This window comes from Electrophorus electricus, chromosome 2, assembly GCF_013358815.1.
Source record: "Electrophorus electricus isolate fEleEle1 chromosome 2, fEleEle1.pri, whole genome shotgun sequence".
NCBI classification, from domain to species: Eukaryota; Metazoa; Chordata; class Actinopteri; order Gymnotiformes; family Gymnotidae; genus Electrophorus; species Electrophorus electricus.
The window spans coordinates 16,946,706-16,973,756 of NC_049536.1; the positions used below are offsets into that span (position 1 = coordinate 16,946,706).

Genomic DNA, 27,051 nt, shown 5'->3' on the forward strand with positions numbered 1-27,051 from the left:
TAAACACAACTGGTGTTAAAAATCTTTCAGACTACACTTTCCTAGTGAGTTTAAAACATTCTACAGCTTTAACTCAGTCTATGGAAGATCCTAAACTTTTATTATCAACTTGAAAAGCATATGCAAAAGGCCTAGTTAAGACGTATTCAGCCACTAAAAAGCTTTAGGAGAAATGAATAAAGACCATACAAAAATAGAAAAAGAATATACTGTATGAATAATACAAATAATAAGGAATAATGTGAAAATAAATATTTTGCCCAGAATGCTTACTCTCACAAGGTACAGAAGTTCTTCTAACACTGGCATGTAGCCCTGTAGTCATGTAGCATAGAAGATTAAGCCCTCCCTAATTTACTTTACACAAGTGTCAATATGGGCATATTTATGATGTTTAATAAGCTTTCTACCACTATAAATTTAACTGATTTCAATGTTGCTCTTGGTGGTTGACTGATATGGGTTTTTCGATGGCCGATGCCGATGCTAATATTTAGAGAGAAGGGAGGGTGAATAATGCAGTTTTCATGTTAATGTTGGTTTTTTTTGCATTTATGAAATCCAACAATATAATAATAATAATAATAATAATAATAATAATAATAACAAATGAAATACAAAATTGCTGAACTTAAAAGAACATTTATTTAACACTTGTCTGCATTGTCTCTGTTTGCTTAAGTAGCTCTGCACTTTGTCTACAGTGCACTTATTTGAAGCTTTTGACAAGATTTTGAAAAAAACCCAAAAAATATCAATTAAATATGTGTCCATAGGTAATCAAAAACGAAACCTTTTTTAAAAAAAATCCCATAATAAATAAATCATCAGACGCTGATGACCTCAATAGCATTTAATGGTCAACTATTAGTTGCTATACTCTATGGAATTTTAATTAATAGTATCTTTTGCTTTTATCCAAAGCAACTTAAAATTCTGTCAAAACACAACTGAGGGTTAAGGGCCTTGCTCAGGGGTTCAACAGTGGCAACCTGGCAGTTGTAGGGTTTGAACTGGTAATTTTCTGATTACTAATCAAGTACCTTAACCACTGAGCTACATCAAGATTTAAAAGAAAATGCTACAAGTAAACTGAGATTGGCAATATAAGTGAAATGCCAATTATTATTTGCCAAATTACCCTTATATACTGTATCTAAGCATCTGGAAGTTAGATCAGGTTCTCTTCATGTGGTAAAGGACTTTCTGTAGCACTGCACAAGAATTGGGAAAAATGACAGGTAAATGCTGGCCCTTTTGCTTAAATAATTTTAATTTGACTGCTATCTTTAATTGTCCATAATGTACATAATGGTGAATGAAATTGTCAAAGAAGTGAGTGTCAAGTCCTGTGATTCAGTCAGACTGCACAATCCTCCAGGATAACCTAAATAACCAATATTAGGGTTATATTGATAGAAGGAATACCAATAAAGTAGATATAAATAAACACATCCAAAACCTCTGCTTCCTGTCTGAACCTATTCTCTAGATCATTGTTTATACCACAAGGAAGCATCAGGTACAGTGATCATGCCAATTTTTCTACTTCATTTTTCATGAAGTAAAAGGAGTATGCTTAATGCTAACTCATCAACCGCCCACACCTGTGTCCTCTAAACATGTTAAAAGAGGAATATATGTGTGTGTATATCTCTCTCTGTGTGTGTGTGTGTGTGTGTGTGTGTGTGTGTGTGTGTGTTTGTCATCAGCAATCCAGCAGCCCAGCAGGGAGGACCTGGAGGAATCCTTGTACTCCTCACCACAGATCATCTTCTTTCTCCTTTGAGCACATCACATTCACATGGCCCAAGTTCATGAAGTACAAGTGTGAGTCAGTATGAGTGTATGACATCATCTGAAAGTGATTCATCCTTTGCATGATGTTTGTTTTGTTAGAGAGAGATAGACTGTGTGTGTGTGAGTGTATGAGAGAAAGAGAGAGAGAGAGAAAGCAAGAGAAAGAGTGACAGAGAGAGAAAGATAGACATATTGTAAGAATGCGTGTATATGTGTGAGAGAAAAGGAATAAGAAATTGTGTAAGAGGTAAGTGTGCCTGTGCTTATATTTAATTGAGTCCCTGAATGATAGTGGTAATATATCAAACTTACTGGGCGTCTCTGTTCTGCAGCACAAGGTGACTCTCTACCTCTGACACACACACACACACACACACACACACACACACACACACACACACAGACACACACATATATATATGTGTGTGTGTGTGTGTGTGTGTGTATATACACATACACACACACACACACACACACACACACACACAGTTTCTGTCTCAAGTATGCCCCTGTGTCTCTCTCTCCACAACTGTCCCTCACATTTATTACATCCACCTACCTGCCAAGATATGCATAGCATGATAAAACAGCAAATGATGCCACGTTGGAGTGTAAACAGGTACAGAAGCTTTTGTAGATTTGGTTCATTATTACCAAATTTACAAAACATAATGTAATATTATATTTCTATATTACAGAAATCACAAGCAGGTGACCTTTTACCAAATTGGTGAAACTGGCTATGGTGAACCAAACAAAAATGCATCTCAACTCACAGGCCAGTGCATCGTGCAGCAAGCTATAAGGTCCACAGCTCCACCTCTGACCTCTTGCCCATGTTCAAGCTTACCAACCTTTTAACTTGTAACTTTCTGTTCCATGCCTACCACACCTGCAGCTAATCATTGCCCCTTTGAAAGGGCTACTTTGAAAGGTTTTCTCCCAGTTCTGATGGATTCATTGCTCCTTTTTTGCTTCAGACTCTGGACTGTGTAGCTGTGTTTTGATTACCTCTGTTGCCTATATTGCTGGGTTTGTGTTTAGAACTTTGTCTTTGTGAACTGTTTCTGATTTTGGGATGGCCTTTATTGTCCTGCTTGCTTGGACTGATTTTGATCTATGCCATAAATATCTCTGATGTGACACGAACCAAAATAACCAAAATAACCAACGAGTTCATCAGAGCAAATCATGGGGAAATAGAGGGAAGTTTTATATTAGCCTTGGCCAGTCCAAGTTTAAACCCAATCTAATCTTTGTAAGATATTCAAAAGTTATTAAAATGCAAATATGTTACTTTATTCTTTTGGTCAAACTCAAACAGAGACAAGGCCAAACAGTTCAGCTTGGGATTGCTCTGTAATTTTACTCTTTTTCTATTATCGGGCACCAATGCTCCTAATTGCTTAAGCATTGCTGACCACAGATGCCAAGATTTCAAAGTTTTGTTGATCACAGTTGCCAAGATGCCAAACCACTGTTGATCTCAGATGCTAGGATGTAAGTTACAGGAGGAATGTGTTTAAATGCGCACCTCCTATTTCTTTACCTTCTTCTTGCAAGCACACAGCAGAGGCTCATGTATCCATCTCAGCCAGAGTTTGAGGTTAAGATGCATCAACGCATATTGATAAGGGAACGTAATCTCAACCCAATTATGTTTTACCAGAGTCAGCAGCTGTGTTTAGTATTTTTTAACATTTGCTAGTATTTTTGCCTCTCTCTAGAATTCTTCATCATGTTTTCTCTGGAAGGTTTGGAGTTATCCATGGCCTCACTGAAGAAGCTGAAGTAGCTTAAGCCCAAACCGCAACAATGTCCTTTAGCTCTCCAATGTATTTCCCTCAGTTTTCTGGAAAATACATCAAGATAAAAAAGGGTACACTGTGTCAGAAAACCAAAACGTAATGAGCCATGGATCTTCAAACTACTGAAATACAAAGATGAACACATGACTGCACACTATAAAAAGCTGTTTTCAAGAACCCATTGTCTGCACACATTTTTCAGGTTAAGGAAAGAAAACATGGTTAAGGTTAAGGACAAAGGGTTCTACGTGGCACCTTTTTTCAAAGAGTGCATAGTCAAGGGAGGAAGAGCCACTGAAGCAAATATATGAATGTCTTTTACAGGGAATTTCTAGTTATTTCCACACTATTTTAGAGGTAGTCAGTTAGAAACACAAGTCACTTCATGCAGTTGAACATGATAGCTACACTATCTTGGGGGTAGGACTAATGAGAGTCTCAGTGTTACATTTGGTATAAATTGTTTAAACAAGCTACATTGCTATGATATGTATAACAGTGATGAAATATTTTTTTGCCTTAAACATATAATTTGCCTTAAACAATGAATTAAATGGTGTTTAATAAGCAAATCATATAATTTGCAAATAATCTGCAAATACTACTGGATCCAGTAATAAAGTAAATGTTACTTTATGGTAATTCTTAGTAACTAATACTTTTTTGAAAACAAACAATCCAATATTTATAAATGTTAATTGATAATTTAACCACTTTTTATACCTAACTATACTTCACTGCATTTTCACATGTAGTATTTAAGAGAGTGTTTAAAGGGCTATACATTCATGAATGTAACTGTTTAAGGAAATTGTAGGTAAATGAATCAACCTCTGGGCAGGCATCTGTTTATCTTAATATATTGTGTGTGTAGGTGTGTGTATTTGTGTGTGAGATAGCAGCTGTCTCAAGCCCCAACTTACAGTACTCAGCCGAATCGCCTTGGCAACTGCCTTGTTGCCAGGTAGCAGTGCCCAGCTGACAAGAAGAGTGAGAGAGAAAGAAACGAAAGATGTTTCAATCACTAGCAGTAGGGCCTGACAGAAGGTCTAGATCACACTGATCTGGGAGGATATTACTGAGAGGCAAATTGAATTTTATTTCATTTCCTCCTTCAGCTGTTCTCTCTCTCTCTCTCTCTCTCTCTCTCTCTCTCTCTCTCTCTGTGCATGTGAGTGTGTATGAGACAGAGAGAAAGTTTAAGACAAACACAGATGCTTTCTAGGTGAATCAGCAAGGATTTTTAAAAAATGATAATAAAAATGAGCATATAGTATTGGTATTTATTGTCTTGTGTGCATATTTCTGTGTGTATAACTGGCTCCCAGTTTATCTATCTAGTTTATCTACTTAGTTCTCCATATGCTATGAAAAACTGTTATTCCCAAGATAAATGGTCTTATCCCATTTTTTTCCTTTCAAGCTTTATAAAATAAAACTGATCTTTTTCCCTAGAAACTTTAAAAAAAAAACTGTGAAGAATCATTAAATTAGCTAAGCTCAACATTTTTAGTCAGCCAAATTATTAGGCCTACCCAGTTTGCTTTTTTAAGGCTAAAATATTTTTCAGGATATTACTATTGTATAATAATATTAAACACTGGCATGCTTAAATTAAAAAGCATGTATTTCTAAAAGTCAAAGCAGATGTTTTTACATTTACATTTACAGCATTTAGCAGGTGCTTTTGTCCAACTTATCGAAGGGTATTCTGGAAATATTCTAATGCTATCATAACTAGGCCAGAGGTTGAGGAAACCATCAAGTGACAGCCCTGTCAGAGAAAGTGCAGGAAAATGCACATAAGAAAGTTTGGATTAGTGGGATTAGTGATAACTCAAGTGCCTTTTAATTGGCTTTGGATAGTTAAAGGACTTTGTGAAGAGGTGGGTTTTCATTCTATGTTTGAATTTTTTATTTTGATTTTTATATCATTACACTTAAATGTATTGAATTGGTGCATTTGACATAAAAATAAATGCCTTGAAAAGGGTAGTACTATAATGAAACAGTTGAATTTATAATTGCTCTCAAGCCTACCCTTACTATAACGCCAGCCATGTGGCTGCTTGATCATTCTGTAAGTCTTTCCAAAGCCCCTCCTTCCAAAGTCATGGACACTTAGTCCTTATGAGTTCCCTGCACTTACAAAAATAACACAAAATTACAGGGAGGGAAGCCCCGCCTCCTTGTAGAGATGTTTCCCAGCTAGTTTGTACAGGCTGACTGTGCTGAAATTTTGCATATTACATAGCCAAGGGCAGTCATAGAGACTTTTTCCCCTTGGGGTATGTTTTTTAGTATGTTTAAGATGTAAAAACAGTTTAGAATGTTATTAAAATGCTTTTATCAGCTTTAATTAACTGCTTGAAAAAGAAACAAAAATTAATGCTTTGTCAACGTACTTATTTTCATCCTTCGTACTAATAAATGGCAATATTCAGTTACATTGCTTTTATGTGCTAATTCACCATTTTATCCAAATGGATGTCCACTCTCAGAAAAAAAGGATTAGAATAACAGGTCTCTGTTCTGCTTGAATACACGTTTTTTGCTCTCCAAGAATAACTTTGCTGACTCCTTCTTTAATTCATGCTAACAGTTATGAGTTTAGTAAGTCAGGTGAGTTTTTGAAAAACGACGATCATAGTATATAGTATACATAGTTTATAATGGATTAGTGAGTCACAACACAAGCGCCTATATATTGTTTTACAGTAATTCAACCACTAAGACAAAAAAGGAATATATTTCTAATCCAGTTTTTTATTACTTTAATAATCCTCCCCCCTGCCCAGCCCCGCCCCGCCCCCCACTGCGCCACCCTCAAATGATGGGTGATGCAGCTCAAAAGATGAACTTGTACTTGCTAAATGTAATAAGATGAACCTTGTGGGAAACTTTGTTTGCATAGTAGTAATCATCATGACACTAGTGAACCTTTAGCTTTTAGTGTGGGATTACACTGAACTGTTTATGCTGCAATTTTAGAATCTAAACAATTGCATGTTCTGATGACCTATAGGGATGGCTCAGCTGATGCATACAGTTAGGAGAGCAAATACAGGACATAAAAATCAGAGACGTGATAAATGCAGTGACCATACTGGGGTAATGCCGGACTCAACACATTTAAAGGAGCAGTGTAAAAGGTCACCAGATTAAGGCTGTTGCTATGTGAGCAGAGACTAGAGCCTTGCATGGTAAATGGGAGGTGGGGTGCTTTTGAGGAATGTGGATCTCATGGTTATCTGCACAGGTGTGCTGACCTTCAAAACCCCAAGCATCGGCAAAATCCTTGTGCTAAAATAATAATAAAACAAAAATATATGGAATAATTTCAGTCCCTTGGTGCATGACAATCAAAATCATTATATCAAAGGATATCCTTCTGGCTAATAATCATTTATGTTGGCATCATATAAATGCATGTAATAATATAAAGTGGGTATGATAATGGGAATACATGTATTATTACCCTCTGTCTTTACAGGCTACCAGCCAGCTAATCTGGCAGCAATGTTGGGATTAAAGTTTGTTTCGTTGCCAAGCAACAGAGTATCTCATTACATTTCCCTTGTTGTTCTGCTGACTTCGAGACTGGCCTGAGATCAAGATTTCCTAGCGGTACAAAGCAGCTACACGTTCTGTTTATGCAAGTTACAGATGGAGTAACTTAAGCAAATTTAAGGAAAAAGAATAAAGTTTGTAAATCATCATATATGCAAATGAGCAAAAAAAAAAAGAAGGAGTGATTTAATGTTTCTACCAAGTACAAGATCAATGTATTGAGAAAGGGCTCTACTACAAAAAAGGCCACCAGCAAAAAAAATCAATGTCCTGCACCATGATATGGTCATGATAGAAACAGCTGTCCTGTGGTAATTCTATTACCTATTTCCTATCAGTACTATCACACTTTACTTTCAGTTGCGATGAATTGATGTCTTAATTTGATTTATCTCAATTTTTTACACAAGTATAGTGAGGCTCATAAAATACCAGACTGATAATATAATGCATATAATACATTCAAGAGCAATCACTCAATTAAGTGGTACTGGTGGAGAAAGATTACCTCTGAGAAATCCTTTCAATGGTGTCACATGCTTCATACCTTGACAATACACAATGTTCACACACAGACCCAAATAAGCAAACAAACAAACACACACACACACACACACAGTATTTGAGAGGTAGTAGAGGCCACAGAGAAATAAAGATTGTCCACATGTGTGAAAGGGATACATTCTGAATTAATCACAGAAATTATGTATGATGGTATGTGTGTGTGTATCTGTGTGCGTGTGCGCGTGTATGAAAAGCCTGAAAACATTCATTCAGACATTTTCTAAGGTGAGTAATTTTGAGTTTGAGTATGCTTTTATGACAGTATGAGGCCTGAGAGAGTGACAGCATGTGAATGTTTTAATGAATTTTTTACACTACCCTTTCAGTATAAAGTTTACACTAGAGACCAGTTTAACAGTGGTATTACCACTGATAATCACCTGCTGTGACCCATCATGCACCAAAATACAAACCATAAAGGTCATTCAGAGCACATATCCACATGTGAAGACACTTGACAATTGGACTTCAAAGTTTATGGCATGAACTTATGAAAACTAGCAGTAATCCATTTGTTTGTTAGGACAGAATGGAAATTCACTCCTTTTCCCTCACTTTGTCCTTATTGGGAGGACAGAAAGATGAAACGGAGAGGAGAAGAAAAAGAAAGCACGAGAGACATGCTGCTTTGGATGTCGTTGCTAGGCAGCAGACGCAGACAGCTAACTATAGCTCAGGGCTATAGGGCAAAGGTGGTGGAGGTGGTGATTAGGGCTAACCAATAAACCACCATTATCACATTGTGGAATTCATATAAATATCACAATTCTTGTTCAGGACCATGACTATTTTCTATAGTCAGTGATGTCTACAGATAATTTTTAAAGTATTTTTCTTTGGTTTGGAGGTTTATTATTTGTATTTTAAGGAAAGTGCTATTAAAAGCATATTCTATTTGTGGTGTGTATGTATTTGTGTGTGTGTGTGTGTGTGTTTCAAGTTTCAAGTTTGGTTTATTTGTCACATACATAGTCATACACAGTATAACTCGCAGTGAAATGGTTGAGAGTGCTCTGTCCAAACTGAGGAAAAAGAAATAGAGGGTGCATAGAGAAATATATATCTATATATGTACAAAAATATATTAACAATGTATGTACAATATATGTATATTATGTTTATGTACACAATGTACAGTTCTATCTTGTAATTGAACATATCTACAGTTATACGTTACATGGTGGTAATTGAACATATTTACAGTTATATGTTACATGGTGGTGGTGGTCCCCACAGTTTATCAGTTTCACTGATTCAGGGCCCGAATGGCCTGTGGGAAGAAGCTCCTCTTCAGTCTCTCTGTCTTGGTCTTCAGGGAGCGAAAGCACTTCCCTCACTTCAACAGCGAGAAGAGCCTATTGTTGGGATGGGTGGGGTCCTTCACAATCCTCCTGGCGTTGGTCTGGTGCCGCTTGTAGTAGATGGTCTGCAGGTCAGGAAGTTCCATATGAGTAATGTGCTCTGCTGAACGCACCAACCTTTGGACTGCTTGTCTGTCTTGCTTGGTGCTGTTCCCAAACCAGACTGTGATGTTCCCCGTGAGGATGCTCTTGATAGTGCAGGTGTAGAATTTCCGCAGTACCTTGGAGGGCAGTCTGAAGTCTCTTAGGCGTCTGAGGTGGTAAAGATGCTGACGAGCCTTCTTTGCCAGGGAGTTGGTATGGCGGGACCAGGACAGGTCCTGCTAGATGTGAACACCAAGGTACCTGAAACTATCTACTCTCTTCACTGTGGTTCCACTGATCCTCACAGGTTGGTAGTGCTGCTCCTGCTTCTTGCTGCAATCCACGATCAGCTCCTTTGTCTTACTGACGTTTAGGAGGAGATTATTTTCCTGGCACCAGTTTTCCAGGTGTTTAATCTCCTCCAGGTAGGCCCTCTCATCGTTGTCCGAGATCAGGCCCATGACAACGGTGTTGTCAGCAAACTTGACAATGATGGTGGAGCTGGAAGTTGCTGTGCAGTCGTAGTGTGTGTGTGTGTGCGCGCGAGCGCGCTTTGTGTATTTGGGGGCAGGTGGGGATGGGGTGGGTTATGTCCAGAAATTGTCTGGTAGGCTGAGAGGATACAGCTGTTCCTTGTCCCCATCATTCCTCTCTCCTTTATTCTCTCTATCTTTTTCCCTTCTACTATTCTCAACATTTATATCTTTTCTGCATTTCTGACAGTGCCAACAAATTGCTTTTTTTGGTCTAAACAGAGAACAGGGAGTATTGGCCAAGTTACCTAGAAACTTCTTCTTTTCAGGAGAGAAGGAAAATGTACTAAACTTCACAATTCATCGGACTGGATGCAGACGAACAAGAGATGCAAGTGGTGCAAATGGATCATGTCACACAAATGTAAAATCATTATAAAGTGGTAAAAAATATATAAAGATACTAAGTGAAGGTTTTATGGGGTGCCCTTGCTAGCTACTGATGACCCTCAAGGTTGATACAGTATAATGCAGGATCAAAAGACATGGAGTTCTATTTATCAAGGAAGTGAAATACACTCTTATATCAGGGTTTTTCATTTATTGTCCTGGTCTAGTTCACTGGCCACAGTACACCATGTTCAGCTTTGATTGAACTCCATTTGTAATGCAGGCACCCACATGGCAACCCAAGACACATGCAAATATTTTTTTCTCAGAATTTGTTCCATTATGAAGATTTCTGTCATATTACATGGACTGAAACCACTGCAGTCCATTTAAATAAATTGATATTACTGTAATTTAAGATTTTCCTTTCATGTTTTTTAAGTGTTAATGGAGATCGTTGTGAGAGGCTGTATCCATAACGTTGGTTTGTGTGGTTACCGTTAATGTGTATACGTTCTTGGTTTAATGTTAGTTGTATTGTCATGTTCACGGTAGATGTTATATGTAGGTGCCACCTTTGTCGTCTGTTTTATTTTAATAAATGTCCTGCACCGTAGAGAGAGTCTGTGCATCCTGCCCCGCGCCCTGCGGCACTCGGGCCGACAGCGTTCCATTCAATCTAGTCGGTTGGCCTGCTCCTGGCTGCCCACTGAAAACCGGGATTACTGCATGACTAATACAACTCTCGGGCTGAAATTAAGATTAGTCTGAACTCCAGGATTTTTTCATGACTAATATAGCACTCAGGCTGAATTTAAGATTGGGCTGAACCCTGGGATTTCTGCATGACTAATACTGCTCTCAGGCTGAATTTAGGATTAGTCTGAATACAGGGATTACTGTAGGTCTAATACAGCTCTCGGGCTGAACGTAGGGTTACGCTGAACACTGGTTTAACTGTATGTCTAAAACAGCTGTCAGGCTGAACATAGGGTTACAGCAAATAGAGAGCTTTATCTCTCCCCTTACGCCTGCTGTACTCCATTTTTGGTAGTGTCTCCTTGAATGCTCTGTCTTCTTACAATGATCTCTTATGGCTAGATGAATAACCAGCACTCAGAAGCCCCTCACAGATCTTCCTGCCCCCCTCACCCTCCATCACGCCACTCCGGCCAACAATGCTTGTTATCTTGTCAGAGCAACAGTCAGTGAGAATGGAGCTGTTAGCATGGCCTGCCTGAACTGAAAGTTTTACCTCTTTGCCTTTTTCATGCAAACATATATAACTGAAATGTCTGTAATAACGCCAAGTTAAAATTTAAAGTGTATATAAAGAATATGGAACAACTATTTTTTAGGCTTGAGTCATGGTAGTATTACAAATGTGGTAATGTAAGACATAAATTAAGAAAGACAATATTTTTGACATTTCACTGAATTCAAGTGTTCTACTCAAAATTTGCCATTATGTTTTGATACAAATGGCATTTTTTGGGCTATAGTTTGGACCCTTCAGGCTCAACCATTCCTGCTGCTTATTAATAGATCCTGTGAAAGTCTTCTACCTCCAGCTAATCATTATCTTTAGAAAGTGTACTCATATCATTTTTAAACCTTCAGTTCTTTGAAAAAAGGTGTTGTGTGTGAGAAGAGAAAGCAAGGAAGCAGAAATCACACTTTTGATTTGGTTGATATGTGTGGCATGGGACAACTTTAGTTTTAGGATTTATTTGTAACTGTAGATATTGAGCTTAAATATATCGTTTACACATGCTCCTGGAGCTGCTCCAAGAATTCACAGTCAGCACAAACCAGGTTGTGATGCTTGCAAAATCCCTCCTCTTGACCTGGCTGACATCCCCAGATAAGTCAAATAGCTGTAATGGGAGTACACCCTCTTAAAGGGTTCTTAAAAGATATACTCATTAAAAGGAGTTTATCCAGCAATTCTTCTTGATAATGTGTGGCAATGAGCTATAGGTGTTACTAATCAGGAGAGGCAATGGACCACTGAGGATGCAATACTGAGGCCTTGCCCCTACCAGGAGAACCACTCCTTTAAAGATATTAACAGTATTTTATTGACTGTGGTTGACCTTAATGTGGAATCCCATAGAAGGATAAGAAACAGAATCCCAAAATTGTTTAGCATATTTGCCAAAGATGTCCATAGTGAATATGACAATTATGGATGAATTTGGTCCCTGAGGGTGTTTCACATTTTAGGATGGTAGCAGGTGGAGAAGAGGTCATTTCAAGCTTATATAGGCTGGCCCGTCTTTGGTACACTAAGATTAGTAACTGTACATGTGTATGTATGTGTGTCTGTGTGTGTGGGGGGGGTGTTTACAAAGCCAAGAGAAAAGACTCTGAATACTCCTCCCTCTCTCTTACTTTGCCTTTAAATCCTCAAGAATATGAGCTGATTCATTATTCATACTGCAGTCATTTCCTGTATTAGCACATCAGTCTCCCCTCCTGCTTGTCAGCCACCGGCCACAGAAACTGGGTTACCTCCCTCGAGCCTGGGGCTGGAGCTGGAAGGGGGGCATACAGCACTGCAGAAGGGGAGAGGGAGGAGCAATAAACTCTGAGGCAATTGGGAGGAGAGAATGGAGGTGAAAAAGGTGCCTGGTGGGAAAGCTACTGGTTTGTCTGCTAGCCTCACACCTATCAGCTGCGCGGTCGTCCTTCATGACTGCAGGTCAATGAAAAGAAGTGCAGAGAAGGAGAGGCAGAAAGAGAGAGCGAGAGAGTGAGAGAAAGAGAGAATTATTTTTCCACCCATCCAAAATCTGAGACTCCAGTGTTTTGTGTTTGTGTGTGTGTGTGTGTGTGTGTGTGTTTGTGTGTGTGTGTGTAAGGGAGAGTCATAGCTTAGTCCTCTGTCTCCAGAACAGCAGCCTTCCCTTGTAGTGTATTTTTGAGAACACCAAAATGAGTCAGTGATGTCCACTGTGAGCACACTTCAGCATACCTAAAGACATCAGGCAATAGTGCAAGTTGAGGACAGGAACAAACATTCAGAAAACAGAGGAAATACAACATGCCTTTCACACCATTAAAGTATTATTACAAAAAGGTAATCCACATTAATTTCCTTAAGATATGGCACTAAGAAACACTGTTACCAAAGAAATGTCTTTGCCCTGCATATTATTTTGTTTTCTAGTCAGCTAGTCAGTGTGATCTTACAGTGCACAGACACAGTGTGATGATATGCAGTGATGATGCACTGTAGGTCTTTTACATGCAAGGCAGCTCCATTGGGAGATGCACTAAGCGGATGACAAATTACATGCAATTTTCTCTCTTAATCTCTCTTAATGTTACAGATGTTTTGTTCCAAAGCTATGTGTTAGATATTAAATGTGTAGTGGACAATGTGCATCAGAAATGGGACATTAAAGATTGAGAATATATTTTTGTTTATGAATGGGCCTTTATATTTCAGAGATTCAGGAAAAAAGACAATGTAAAACAGCAAAAAAAAAAAGGATCACGGTTAATAAGGCAAAACAAGTTTATATAGCACATTTCAGACAAAAGGTAAAAACTAAAATAATGAAAAGGGATATGTATCATTCTTTCAGCAGTGATACACACACACACACACCCACACACACACGCACATACATTTAGATGAAATGGAATTACATGCATGAAGCATGGCTGAGGGTGGGCTGTCTGTGTGTGTGTGTGTGTGTGTGTTTGTGTGTGTGAGTGTGTGTGTGTGTGTGTTGGACTGTGTACATGTAGGTGTAGGACTGTATGTGTGTCGTTGGAATGTATATGTACTGGAGTGAATGAGGGGCCAGCAGGCCTTCACTCAGCCAAGAACATCACTGGCAGTAATTACATATGGCCTATTGAATATGGCAAAGAGAAAATTACCCCCTGCCCCTGTCTCTTTTCTCTCACACACGCACACACTGTTACTGAAATCTACTCCCATCTCTCATCAAAGATAGTGTTATCCATATTCTTGATGGTATCTCTATGGTAGTTTAAAAAGGAAATACATTTGATCTCTCTCTCCCTGTACCCCCCCCCTCCGCACACACACACACACACACACACACACACACACACACGCGCACACACACACAAATACACTGTTAACCAAACAGTGTCTACTCCCTTCTCTCATTTAATTCTATTATTGCAAAATAGTACATAAAATAATTAAAGGAGATCTCTATCTCCCCCTACCCTCCCACATGCACACACACACGCGCACACACACACACACACACACACACACTCACTTTTTTACTGCACAGAAGAAGGCCAGCCTTTTAAGTTTGAAATGACCTCTTCTCCACTTGCTACCGTCCTAAAATGTGAAACACATGTCCATATGACCAAACTTGTCCATAATCGTCATATTCAGTTATGGGCAAATGCTGAGCAATTTTGGAGATCTTTCTTTCTCTTTCTTTCTTTCTCTCTCTCTCTGCCCCCCCACCACCCACACACATGCGTGCACACATACACATGCACACATAGCATAATCTTCAGCATCCCAAAGCCCTGAAATAAAACTAAGACCCAAAAGCAGTGCAACTGTTTCTATGGGAACTGTCCATTTTTCACAATGTGGGTTCATGTACAGCAACACACACAAACTACAAACACTCTGTTCATGCGGGGGAGTGAGAGATGAGCGTTGGGAGAAAGAGATGGGACAACGTATGCTTTCTGGTGTTGGCAGGAAGGTGACCATAAAGAGGAACATACCCAGAGCTGCAACACAAGTTGATTTAATCCTTTAATTACTTAAAATGGCTATATTTTCTGGGAGCTTTATTTGAGCTACAGATGTGCATATTTTGGTATGAATCAGTCCTGACTGATAGAGTGGTCTAAGGGGATAACCCATGTAGGTGGCTAATCTAACTTCTCTGGACAAAAGTGTTAAATGTAAGATGACAATATACTTACCACATGTAACTACTAAATAGGTGACTGCCCTTTGTTGGAATTTAGAAAACTTTATAAACTCTACACCATTACAGTATTATCTGTGCAATGTTTATGGCAGGCTTGCTTTCAGATATTCAACATTTCTGTCAAACACATCATCCAGCTGAAAAAAACATCCATATGGAGAAAGAGTGAGGCAAACAGACTTCACACAGTCTGTATAAAATACACCAAGGAGAGCTGTGATTTGGTTATACATGTAAATCCTCACCGAGTGCTGTCTGTGGGGATCAGTTTAAGGAGTTTCATTCTCAGCTGAGCTTAAACACAGTAGGACTCCACAGCGTGGAAGTTACATGAGCAACATCATGGTGCAAAGCAGCAGAGGCTAAAAGAGTGAGAAAGTATACACAAAGTGACAGAAAAACAGCAAGAAGCTGATGCATAGTGTGGCAAGGAAGTGGAGATTTTGCATGTGGGAGAATGTTCTACATTTTATTCTCAAGCTTTAACATTAATCAGGAAACAACAATGCAATAAGAGGTTACCATTCCTACTAATCAGCCACTTGCCTTATAAGACACGTGATGCAGTGGACTTAGGGTCATGAAACCAAAGTCCAGCCTGCAGGTTTGTGCATGGAGACCATCAGAACAACTCTATTCCTGTGCATGATTAATCTATCAAACAGGCATGTTTCTATGTGTCTGTTGTGTCTGTCTGGGGATGCACTCAGGTATAGAATGGCACTAGGTTTGACCTCTGAGGTGTCAGTCAGGGCCTCTTAGTTTCTCCTTTTCTATTACATCACTCCTTTTGGCAGAAAAGACCAGAGTTTTGGGACCCTTTTATAATTGGGTGGAAATTTCCAGATTTCTGTGGTTCTGTAGGCATAGGGACAGCAGTGGCAATGTGCACGCTCTGAATCAATATTCTGCATGAGGGGCATAGAGAGAAAGAGAGATACAGAGATATAAAGAGAGAGAGGGAGAGAGAGTTGCTGGCAGTGTATTTGGGTCAGTCACTGTTTTGAAGGACTGGTTTATCTTATGGGTGGGGCCTGTGATACTGGGCTTGTGTCTTTGAATATGTTGTCCTGGTCTTCTCTTGGTGGAGGCATCCTGAAGGAAGCACAATGGTGGTAACGTTCTCCAATGGTGCACTGTCTGGTTTTTGATGTGCTTCTTGCATCATTTTGACTGACTTTGTACTGGATTCAGTAGGTGTCTGTCAAAATGTTCTCCCAAATGCAGGTCTTTAACTGTCTCATGTTATGTCATAAATTTGATGGTGTAGGTCATTGTGAATTCTCAAGATGAGCCCAGTTTCTGATATAGGGTGCCTTTTATATGACGTCCACACTTCAGGGCTATGTAGCAGTGTTAAAATAGTGCTACCACCTTTTAGTAAGGTTCCACTTTCAGACATCCTAGACATCAGTAGACCAAAGACATCAGAGGAAATACCTGTGTGTACCTGGATGTGTTTATCAACAGACTAACTGGGAAGCAGTCACTGCTAACGTACAGTATGTAAAGGGTTTTACGGTAGTCAGTGGCAGATTATTTATATGGAAAATAGAGAGATTTGTTGAGTCTGCCAAGTGTCTGATTGCTCAGCGACTTGGTATATCAAGGGCTCCTACACATACTTTTCAGTTGCTTATTGTACAGTCACTTACTGAAGACACTGGTAAAAAAATTTTTTTTTAAAAATCAATAAACCTCTATGTCATCCTCTGTCTACAAATGGTCTCTTCAGCTCAAGAGATTCAGGATGTTTTGTATCAGGCTAGTCCATGTTGCAAGAGGGCACTCTTTTCTGTAAGAGGTGTCTTTACCCATGTATAACAAGATTGTCTTTCATTTAGCATTTCATTACCACAATAAAACCAAGGACATACATGTTTAAACCCAATATGGCTTCCACTTTTAGAATGAGTCTCCTTGTAAAAGACCACAAAACTACAAATCTCTCAAGGCTCCCAAAGCTTGAAACAGCTAGGCTGGTTCCTGAGGGTAAAACTGGCCACTGTACTGATAAATGCTGATTGATGCTGAACATGCTTGGCACAGAGAGCCGGACAAGCCTTGTCTAAACATCACAGTTGAAATGATAAGAGGTCCGGGGGAGTTCTGGAGAGCAGTCAAATCCACAGTATCAGTGGTGCTCTCCTCCTAGCTCTCCAAAAATAAAGTCCATTTTCATTACAAGTTCCAAGCACCCAGAGTTCACTCAACTACACCCACTGCACAACACAAAGCTAAGAGGCGCTCCTGCAAAGGTGCCCACTTTTCTATTCTACCAGAGGTATCCACTTTTCTATACTCAGATCTCTGTACTGCATGTACACCAATATTAACACCTGCTTGATAATTGTTAGAATATACAAACACCATGATTTTTGCATGTTTTTGTTCTTTTTTTTTAATTGAAACAGTGATTTTTAAAAATAGATTTGGTACTATAAGGGCAAAGTAATACTGCAAAGGCATACATCACTAGAAAAAGCATTCAGGGTGTATGTTACTTGCTTGTTCAAATTTAGACCTTCATTTTTCCAGTGGAGCAGGGTATGATTGTCACGGTCTTCTTATTCTGGTGATGGGGTTCCCCTGCCATGTGTTTTTGTTTTAATTATGTTTTTGTCTTTAGCTTAGTCTAATGTTTTATATATCATCCCTTCTCACTGTGTGCATCTGTGTCTTGTTTTCCCCTAATCTAGTTCTGTATACCTCTTCTGGACTTTTTTGTTGATGAATGTAGTAATGTTATTATGTATATACCCATCTGCTTTCGTGTTTCTTGTTGTAAAGTACCTGTTGAAATTCTCAATCTGGTTTCCATGTTTCTTGTTATTGTAACTTCGCTTTGTTCCATTTTGGTATCACTATGTTCTTTTCATTATGTTCTGTTCTGGTTGTTTCCATGAACCCCAGCTACACAACCTTGAACTGGAATGTGGATTATGTTTATGGATTTGCTCCAAATAAATGTAATCCATCTCAACATTTGCATCCTGTCTCCATTCACTCTGTGCCATTACGATGACTGATATGTTATTCTCCTTACATTAGAACTAGAGTGGGATAAAGAAGGCACAACATATTACACATTAATTGTTATATCACAAAATCATCTCCTGTGGAATGGTATTATAGAAACAATGTAAGTAACGTTTTTAATTAAAGCTAATCTTTCTGGGTTCCACACTGGTACTTGCAGATTCCACAATGATAATGCACACTGCACACTGACCAAGCTTAGATGTTCCTATTGAGTGTTGTGACAAGGCATTTTCTTGATATAACAAATGTATAGTTGCTTTCAGTTCAGTTCACAATCACTTACTGCAACCATATCAGTCAAACTATTCTTGCACTACTGCATCACTTGCACTACTGCAAGCTCTACTGCATCACTTGTTCTTTGACCATGTCACATCGCAAATGCTCATTCACAGCACTGCTGTTTGTAAACTTGACACAAGCAAATGACATTTGTAAAACTATATAATAGGTTATTATATAACTATATAAAAGGCCAATTTGGTACTTATTTTCAACCTGAAAAATCCTTGTTTATTGCATCTTGCCTATAATGGACACAAGGCACAAAACAAGATGCCCCTGAAAAAGAAAAAGATTACTTCAGAAAACTTCAATACAGTCACCCACCAAAAATGGAGGGAGGTCACACTAAATACTGACTGAAGTCATTTTGTTCTGAAAAATTATATGTGGTCATTATACCATTAGTAAAGCAACAAATCTTATGGTGACCAAAGACTTTTGCAAAGTAATGTGCAATGAGCAATGTTCCCCTGAGTGGTCTTGGGTACTGTATTTTGGGAAACTGTCTGAAGCACATCTGTCAGACATAATAATTCCAAAACCTCTTGACATTGTAGACATAAATATGCCATTATATTAAATGGAAGTGTACAGAGGAGAAAATAAAAACAAATTTAAAAATGAAGTTTATTTTATATTGCTAATTTTAAGCATTTTGCAGAAGTGTGTTAACTAAATCAAAAATAAGAGAAAAATGTTCAGGTAAATTCTGTCCATTCTTTTGTGGAAAGAAATAGTGCATATAAATATTGGGGGGGGGGCTCTTTATCTTCAAAATGGGGGTATTAAAGAGCAAGGAGACAAAGAGAGTAAGGTAGAGAAAAGAGGGAGAGAGAGAGAGAGAGAGAGAGAGAGAGAGAGAGAGAGAGAGAGAGAGAGCGTATGTATGTGTAATGAATGTAGCAGCTATTCTACTGTTTTTTAGAGACTCCATTTTTATGGCAGTCTGGGAAAGAGAAGGTTGGGAGGAGGGGCATCAATCTGGCACATAGAAGTGCTCTGTCACACCAGGGCACAGAAACCAAACCATGAACACACACACACACACACACACACACACACACACACACACACACACACACTGAGCTTATCCTTGCTTTGTCTGGCCTCTCTCTTCATCTTTGAGATGAGTGTAAGAAAGCACATTTAATGCATTAAAGGCCAAATCATTAAAGCCCCAATCATGACCTGTTGCTACTAGCAGGCAAGCCCTCATTCAATCATCTATACATTCAACTGAGACCATCAATTCTGTAAAACCACACCACTAAAACGTAGGATTGATACATTTACCATATTGGAAAACTGTAGCTTTGAGGTGACTTCAGCAGAGCATTAACACAATGTACCACTGCCTTCTAGCCCAATATATCTATTTAGATCTATAGACAGGAAGCTTGTGGTTGATGTAGACCAGTAATAAAGCTAGGCCTTCATTTTATCTAACATTTAAGTCCTAATATTTCAGATACTGTCCATGATATGAAAATAAGTGCTAAGAAAGCCATAGCTCAGAGGGACTAGCTGTAATAAAGCAATTAGTAAATGGAATGCAACGTGTGAAGTTGAGTGGCACCTGGTCCAGGCATAGGGGATCTGCCAATGATGTTACTGATAATGTTCTGTATGGGAGATCTGCCAAGAATGTTAATGATAATGTCCTCTGTCACAATGGTCATAATGTCCTCTATGACCATTGTAATTATGATGCTTGCAGTGTTGATCTTGTGCAAGATTTAACAGCATCAAACCTCAGTGGTCCTAACATTAATGAATACATTTTTAGCTCTCGCTGAAACCTGTGATATGCACACAACTGTCATCAATTTATCAGCAATATGTTTTCCTCATATTTTGGGTTTGTTTATTTCTGATGAATACCTCTGCATATGTCTGGAGGAGCACATTTCTGAAATGAAAACAACAATACAGGCTTTTTTCCAGTAAAAAAAACAAAGCTTATTAAATTCACAATCCATCCTCCGCCTCATTATGACCCAAGCCAACTGATAATGGTGCATCCTATATCTGGCATTTGCCTGTAGGAACTGCCCCTTCCATGCATCTTCTTGTAATGGACTTTAGCCTGTTGATGCAAAGCAAAGTTTGTGAACTCCACAAATCCAGAGTGTATAGTGCAGCTGGAGTCCGCACTTGGGTAAAAACACGTGTTTGCATGTGTTCTGCCCATTCACCTACACTAAAACAGAATTTTCCAAAACCAAAAACACATCTTTTCAAATCTGCTCCCCCCAAGATGATAGACATAGACAATGACGTGGTTAGCAAGTTAACCTGGTTCATACAACGACAAAACTAGTACGTAGACAAAGGACTTATATACATACACACTAACGACACACAATAAGGAGCAGGTGTGAAACACAAGGAGGGCGTGGTCATGCAGACGAACACACACATGCGCACACACAGGGAGATGTTTGGGGAGAGGGGCCGTAATGTGACAGAGCCCCCCCTCAAGGGCGCGACTCCCGGCGCACCAGCCTAATGGGCTGTGGACCCGAGACCAATGCCAAACGGCGAGGACCGGGCAGCCCACCACGGGCCAGCGCGAGCAGGAACGCAGGGGGAAACACCGGGACTAGGACAACAACAGACACAGGGACATACACTCTGACAGGAACAGGCACTGACATTAAGGGAGACAAGGCAACAGGTAATGTGACCAAGACAGGGATAGACACAGTGATCGGGACGGGTACAACAACAGGATTACACAAATGGCTGCTAAACAGTCCAGGGAAGGCAACAAAAGCCCCAGCCATGCCCCCAATCATCAGCTGGGTCGCAGTGCGTCCGGGTTGGACGGGATCCCTTTTCGCCGACATGTGTGGGGGTGGCTGTTCAGACTTCGGCGTGCGTGCCTCCGGAGATGCCTTAGCCAATTGGCCCATCTCAGGAGCGGGCACCGGTGACACCGCCTTCTTGCCTTTGCGTGGCTTTGGCTTAGGCGCTTGAGCTTTGTGGCTGCGATCCTTCGCTGAGGGAGAGTCCTCCTCTGAGCACAATACCCCCTCACAAGCCCCTTTGGGCCACCTGCTTGTTCTGGAGCGGAGTCTCCTGGTCGGTGCCTTAGGTGGCACCTTGGGTGCTGGAGGCTCTTCGCTTTCAGAGTCCGCCAACACCGTGTCCATATCCGAAGGAGAATCCCAATGGAGAGCCTCCTCCACCTCCATCGCCAGATTCTCCTTCTGATCGACTTCCGAGCCTGATCGGGAGCTGACCTCTGTGTATTCCAATCGGAGGTCGGTGTCCGTTTGGGGCTCACTCCGATCTTGCTCCCCGTAGTACTCCTGGTGGTCCCCGTAAGGGTAATAGGACCCCCTCCTCTCTCCATCACCCGCGTAGCCCTCCAAAAGGTCCATAGAGGACTCCTATTCCTCCTCCATTGCAGGACCATAGAGCGAGGCCTGAAGGAGCGACGGTCTCTCCTTGGTGTTGCAGAAGTCCACGTCGTCAGACGTAGCCCCGTGTGACTCCCTCGCTTCCACACCGGGACCACGCTCCCCTACTGCGGGAGTCAGGAGGGTACCCAAGAACACGGGGTGCCTCCCTGCATGGGCTGAGGACTTGCGCTTACACCCCTTCTTCCCTTTCCATTTTCCCAGCATCCTTTGACGGTCATGGTTTCTGTAACATTCGGAGGCAAAGCAGGATGCGGGGACGAGCCGTGTCTAACACAACGAAATGTTTTGTTACACACATAGACAATGACGTGGTTAGCAAGCTAACCTGGTTCAAACAACGACAAAACTAGTACGTAGACAAAGGACTTATATACAAAACACACTAACGACACACAATAAGGAGCAGGTGTGAAATACAAGGAGGGCGTGGTCATGCAGACGAACACACACGCGCACACATGCACACACAGGGAGATATTTGGGGAGAGGGAAACGAAGCAGTCTGTCATTTTTTTTTTTGCCATTTTCTGTTCGTGTTGGCTGTTGTGTGGTACACAACTGCAGCATGTAATCAAATTTACACGGTGGAAATGACATAGGAGTCATAAGTCATACACCTTTTCCATCATTGTTGTGGTTTTTGGTGGTTGGGCCAAAACACAAAAATGGCATTTTGCTATTTACTAAAGACTGTGGACTAGACCTTAGTTAGACTATTTTTTAAGATACCTGGAATTATTATGATGCTGACTCGATAATTAAATTGTGATAAACCCATTTTTATTTAATTAAATTTAGAATTTCGAGTAAATGTATTAGTGTTAAAAGCATGTCAACTCTTCTCTCCATTATTAGGTATTCAAAGCAGCCTAAGCTGATTGTAAGTACTTTTTATCTAAATGCCAGTCAGACTGGATATACTAGTAAGGTTGGAATATCCATAACTGACAGTCCATCCATAGTACCTTAATCTTTGGAGTGTAGACACATTTACTCACAATCTCACACAGGCTACTGGACAGTCTAAGACCAGTGAATGGAAATTTAGTTACTTCAGTCAAATACGTGACACTCCACATCTCTACTTCCTAACTTCTTTAGGAGCCTAAATTAAATTATTCAACTTTTACCTGACAGACTGAAATACTGAAATAATATGCTCTGAAGCTACTTGCTGCTTGGCTGAGACCTAGTCTGTTGCAATCAGTGCAACAGAATGTTTCATAATGTTTCCTGAGTACCTTCGCCCCATTGGCAGCACAACAGTCTGTGAGCATCAATGTGTCATGGCTCTGTGGATAGCAGATGGAGAGAGTTAGCTGTGCCGTGCTGTGTCAGCCTGTTGGTTCCTGAAGGCAGATTCATTCAGTGTGAGGTGCTTGCTGGATACCATGTTTCCTGTGGCTTGGAGTTTGAATAGGAAAACACATACAGAGGTGGCTAGCAAAGGGAGCAGCTGTGTTTCCACTAAACAGCATGTGTTAGTGAGGCGCTTTGAACTCAGCACAGCTCTGCACCTCCGTCCAAGAACTAGAGAAAGGATCTACAGCCTGCGGGCTGTCTGCCATTGTTACACTGTTTCCACGGTAGCTGTGCATTCTAGCATCACCAAGGATACCATATCCATGACAACCCCCCCGCCTACAAACGATTCCATTCATAGCCCACATGGATGAATGTAGGAAAGTATATATGAAGAGTGCTGCATACCTAACAGTGTTTTGTAGCAAATGTCTAACTGCTGTATTTATTCTATACAGCATGTGTTTTTATGACTTGGTGACTAGGTCTGCCCACCCTTCTGTGCACATAGACTGGCAGGAATACACAAATGGTTGTATGCTTTCTGATAGACTGGAATATGTACACTTAAACTAGAAATTAGCTGTTTTCTTCATATTTCACACTGGTGTTTTGAGGGTAAAACACCACTAGGATGTAGAGCAATGGTCTGACGGATGCCTTATTGGGTTGCACATGATATTGCTTCTGCAGTTTCATATGGAATCAACAAATCCTTGGTGCATAACTAAGAAACAGAGCCATACCTCTGAACAATGTATCCACTGACAGGTTCAGTAGTTTCCAGAAATTTTCCCCACAGCAACAAATGATGTAATAGTAGTGGAATAATATGCTCCACCAACCATCATTTATGGCTTTAGCAACAAGACTTCACCACTGCAGGAAAGGCACCAATAGAAACTAAACACAAAAATCGCACAGAACAATAAAGCCAACATTACTACCACTGCTGCTGTACTTAATTTGAAACACTGAATGTGTTCACATTACAGGCCAGAAGTAGCCCTTTTTCATTTTTTTTCAATCTGAAAAAAAGATGTGTTTTTCCTTCTAAACATTGTGAATACATAAATCTGGTATATTTTTTATATACCACTTTCAGATGTGGTCATATCCAATCTAGTCCATGGCTTTGTAACCCCAGAAAGAACTATAAGAACTCATGTGTGTTTATTTTTTCTTTTACATCATGTTTCACTGCTTAGGTGAATTTTCTCTGTTCACACCCTGCTCGTACTGATGCTAGCCCCTCTCTCACACTCACACACCTCTCTGCACAGAAGTGCCAACAACAGCTAGACCTTTAATCCTTTTCACATTCTCACACTAATCCTCTGCAACTGACGTCCACAGCAATCTTCAAGATAAATGTGTGCACCGCTACTTAATTTGTTTCACTATTCCACTGATGGCTTGCTTCACACATAACACTTTTATGTGCGTATAGGCATTCGGGTCATGCGCGTGACATTACTGTTTTTGTAAATGTTCACATGTGTGTCCTTTCAGGGCAGAGGTCTATTCACATTCATGACAAATATGTTTCATTTACCAAGCAGGAATAAAAGTCAGAGGAAAACAGTCTGAGTGCTTGTAAGGTGAACTCAGCGACTATGCACTCCATCCGTGCACACTGCCAGATACAACATGAGCTATTCAGTGCTTTGCAGCATTGAATTAAGTGTGCAAAACATAAACACAGTGGGGGCTGGTAGAATTTTAGAAGAACGGTACCTAAGCAGTCTTATTCCATGGTGTTCACACAATTCAATTTGAAAATATAGTTTTATAGCAGTGAAAGATGCCACCATCAGAGGAGAATGATCAAATTTAAATGTGGAGAACTTTGGGTTTACAGTTCTCCCAAGCCATCTGATATGACCATAAAAAGGTTAAAATATGAGTTTTTCTGGTCAAATGCTAACTGCTGAAAGTGTAGAAATCACAGCTAAAGACAACTAATCCTTGACACTGTTGCCCTCAGATCTGGCTCATAACAGGCTTGGAGTCCAATATATTTAAAGGTGTTCTATGATATTGAGCATGTAAAAATAATTAGATAAATAAAATTGCATAATCAACATATTCTCTAAGTTTAATAGATAACAGGAATGTTATTTATTAAGTTATGAGCAGCATTTTCTTTGCCCAAATTTCGATGCCATACGTATATGCATGTTACAGAAATAGCTGTTTTCAGGATGTAAGTGACAACTGAAAAATATAACCAATGCACTAAAGAGCATAAGCACCTTTCTACATGGCAAAATATCTTGTGTTGAATTAACACCTACAGTGTTACACTGTTACATGGTTCATTTGTGTCTACTTGCCCTTATATAAACAGCACTGAGACTGCAGTGAGACTGCAGAAGGCATATACACAAGGTTGTCAACAGCTCAACTACCATTAAACCAACATCCTCACTGTCAGTTCCAAGCAAGCATAATCATCATCTCATCATCCTCATCCTCATCATCATCACCGTCATGACCAACTGTCCATCAATATCAGCACATGTATGAGCTACTCATTTACCAACACTGGTTTCTTGGTTTATTAGTGTGACCACAGCAGAAGAATTGGGTGGAAAGCAACACCATCTCTCTTACCAGATTGAAGTTGGTGGCATTGGAGTCGTCCTCTGGGAAGGGGATGTAGACAGCTAAGGCCACGCAGTTAGCAAAAATAGTCATCAAAATGATGATTTCAAAGGGTCTGAAGGAGTGGGGAGTTAAGGGCTAAAACTGGAGGAGGGTATAAAGTCCATTGCACACAATATGAACACTGAAAAGTGTAAATGCACTCCATTAATAGATTTGGTGTGCAGAAAAGATGCCACATACACATATACTTCCTGGTCATGTCATGCATAATTTATGGAACATTCAAAAAAAGAGTAATGTAAACTGGTTGAGCTTATATACATGTTAATGTCAGGATATTTCAAGTCCTAAAGCCTCAGCTTATTTTCATCATGTTATTTTTCTTCTTTGTGTTGTTGTTGTTGTTATTATTATTATGTTATAAAAACATGCCGTGCAGTATCAGAAGTGCTGTGCTGGCTAAATATCTCCTTTAGGACATGGCTGGAAAGGTCACAGTTCTGCTATTATCTTATGGCTTTCTCTCTTTTTCTCTTTGAGCTCTTCATTTCCATCCAAAGGTTATGGGTTCTTTCTTGTGTGAGAACACTGCCGTAAATCTGGCCTTCACTGAGACAGCCATCCTCACATTTAGTATCTCATCACCCCCATTCCCTTGTGTTCCTTTTCAAATTTTTGTCATCTTCTACCTTCTTATAAACATGACATTTCCCACTCTAAGTGTTTAGAGTGAACTTTCCTTTATAATGAAATGACAAGTTTCAATATATTTGTCACTAGTAACTAAAAACCCATATCATCTGAAGAGCCTAGAATAACCCTTGCTCTTAGTATGTAAGTGGCACTTTGGTTAAGGATAATCAGACAATAATGCATTCAAGTCCTGGAAGGAACAAAGAGGAACATAGGGCTGCAACTAATACTACTGATATTACAGAAGGCTGCAATATGCAAAATAGCCCTCTAACAAATTCCAAAAGCTTTTGTGTGCTTTGAACAGCTGGTAAAACTTCAGATGTTCTAAATAGGTGTTTGTGGGTGTTTTGATTAATCATGCTGCTCACATGATCCAATAAATAAATAAATAATACAATAAATAAAATCATTTAAAATGATAAGTAACATTTTTGTAAAAATAGGTTTTCAGGCTAAGGTTTTACCAGTCACACCAAAATTTCAACACTGTGCGTTTACCACATTGCAAGGCATATTACAATATAATAGAATTTACTATGATATGGGAGTAACTGCAGTGTATAGCAGTTAAAGATGTAGAAGTAATAAAAAGTTCAGTGTACTACAGAGAAACAGGACATTTCACAAAGAGATCCTTCATCAGCTGTGCAAGCAAAATGCTTCTGAAGTTCTTGGATGTGAAACCA

The 27,051-nt window shown here is 39.7% G+C and overlaps 1 protein-coding gene across 21 annotated transcripts in view; it reads right to left on the reverse strand.

Annotated features, from left to right (window-relative positions):
* Window positions 1-27,051, reverse strand: part of cacna1c (calcium channel, voltage-dependent, L type, alpha 1C subunit) — a 185,793-nt gene that overhangs the window by 96,700 nt on the left and 62,042 nt on the right. For all 21 annotated transcript variants that reach the window (XM_035522093.1, XM_027008705.2, XM_035522128.1 and 18 more), the window contains one exon: window positions 25,676-25,781. In XM_035522093.1, the coding sequence (XP_035377986.1) occupies window positions 25,676-25,781 (106 nt within the window). The remainder of the gene's footprint in view (window positions 1-25,675; window positions 25,782-27,051) is intronic.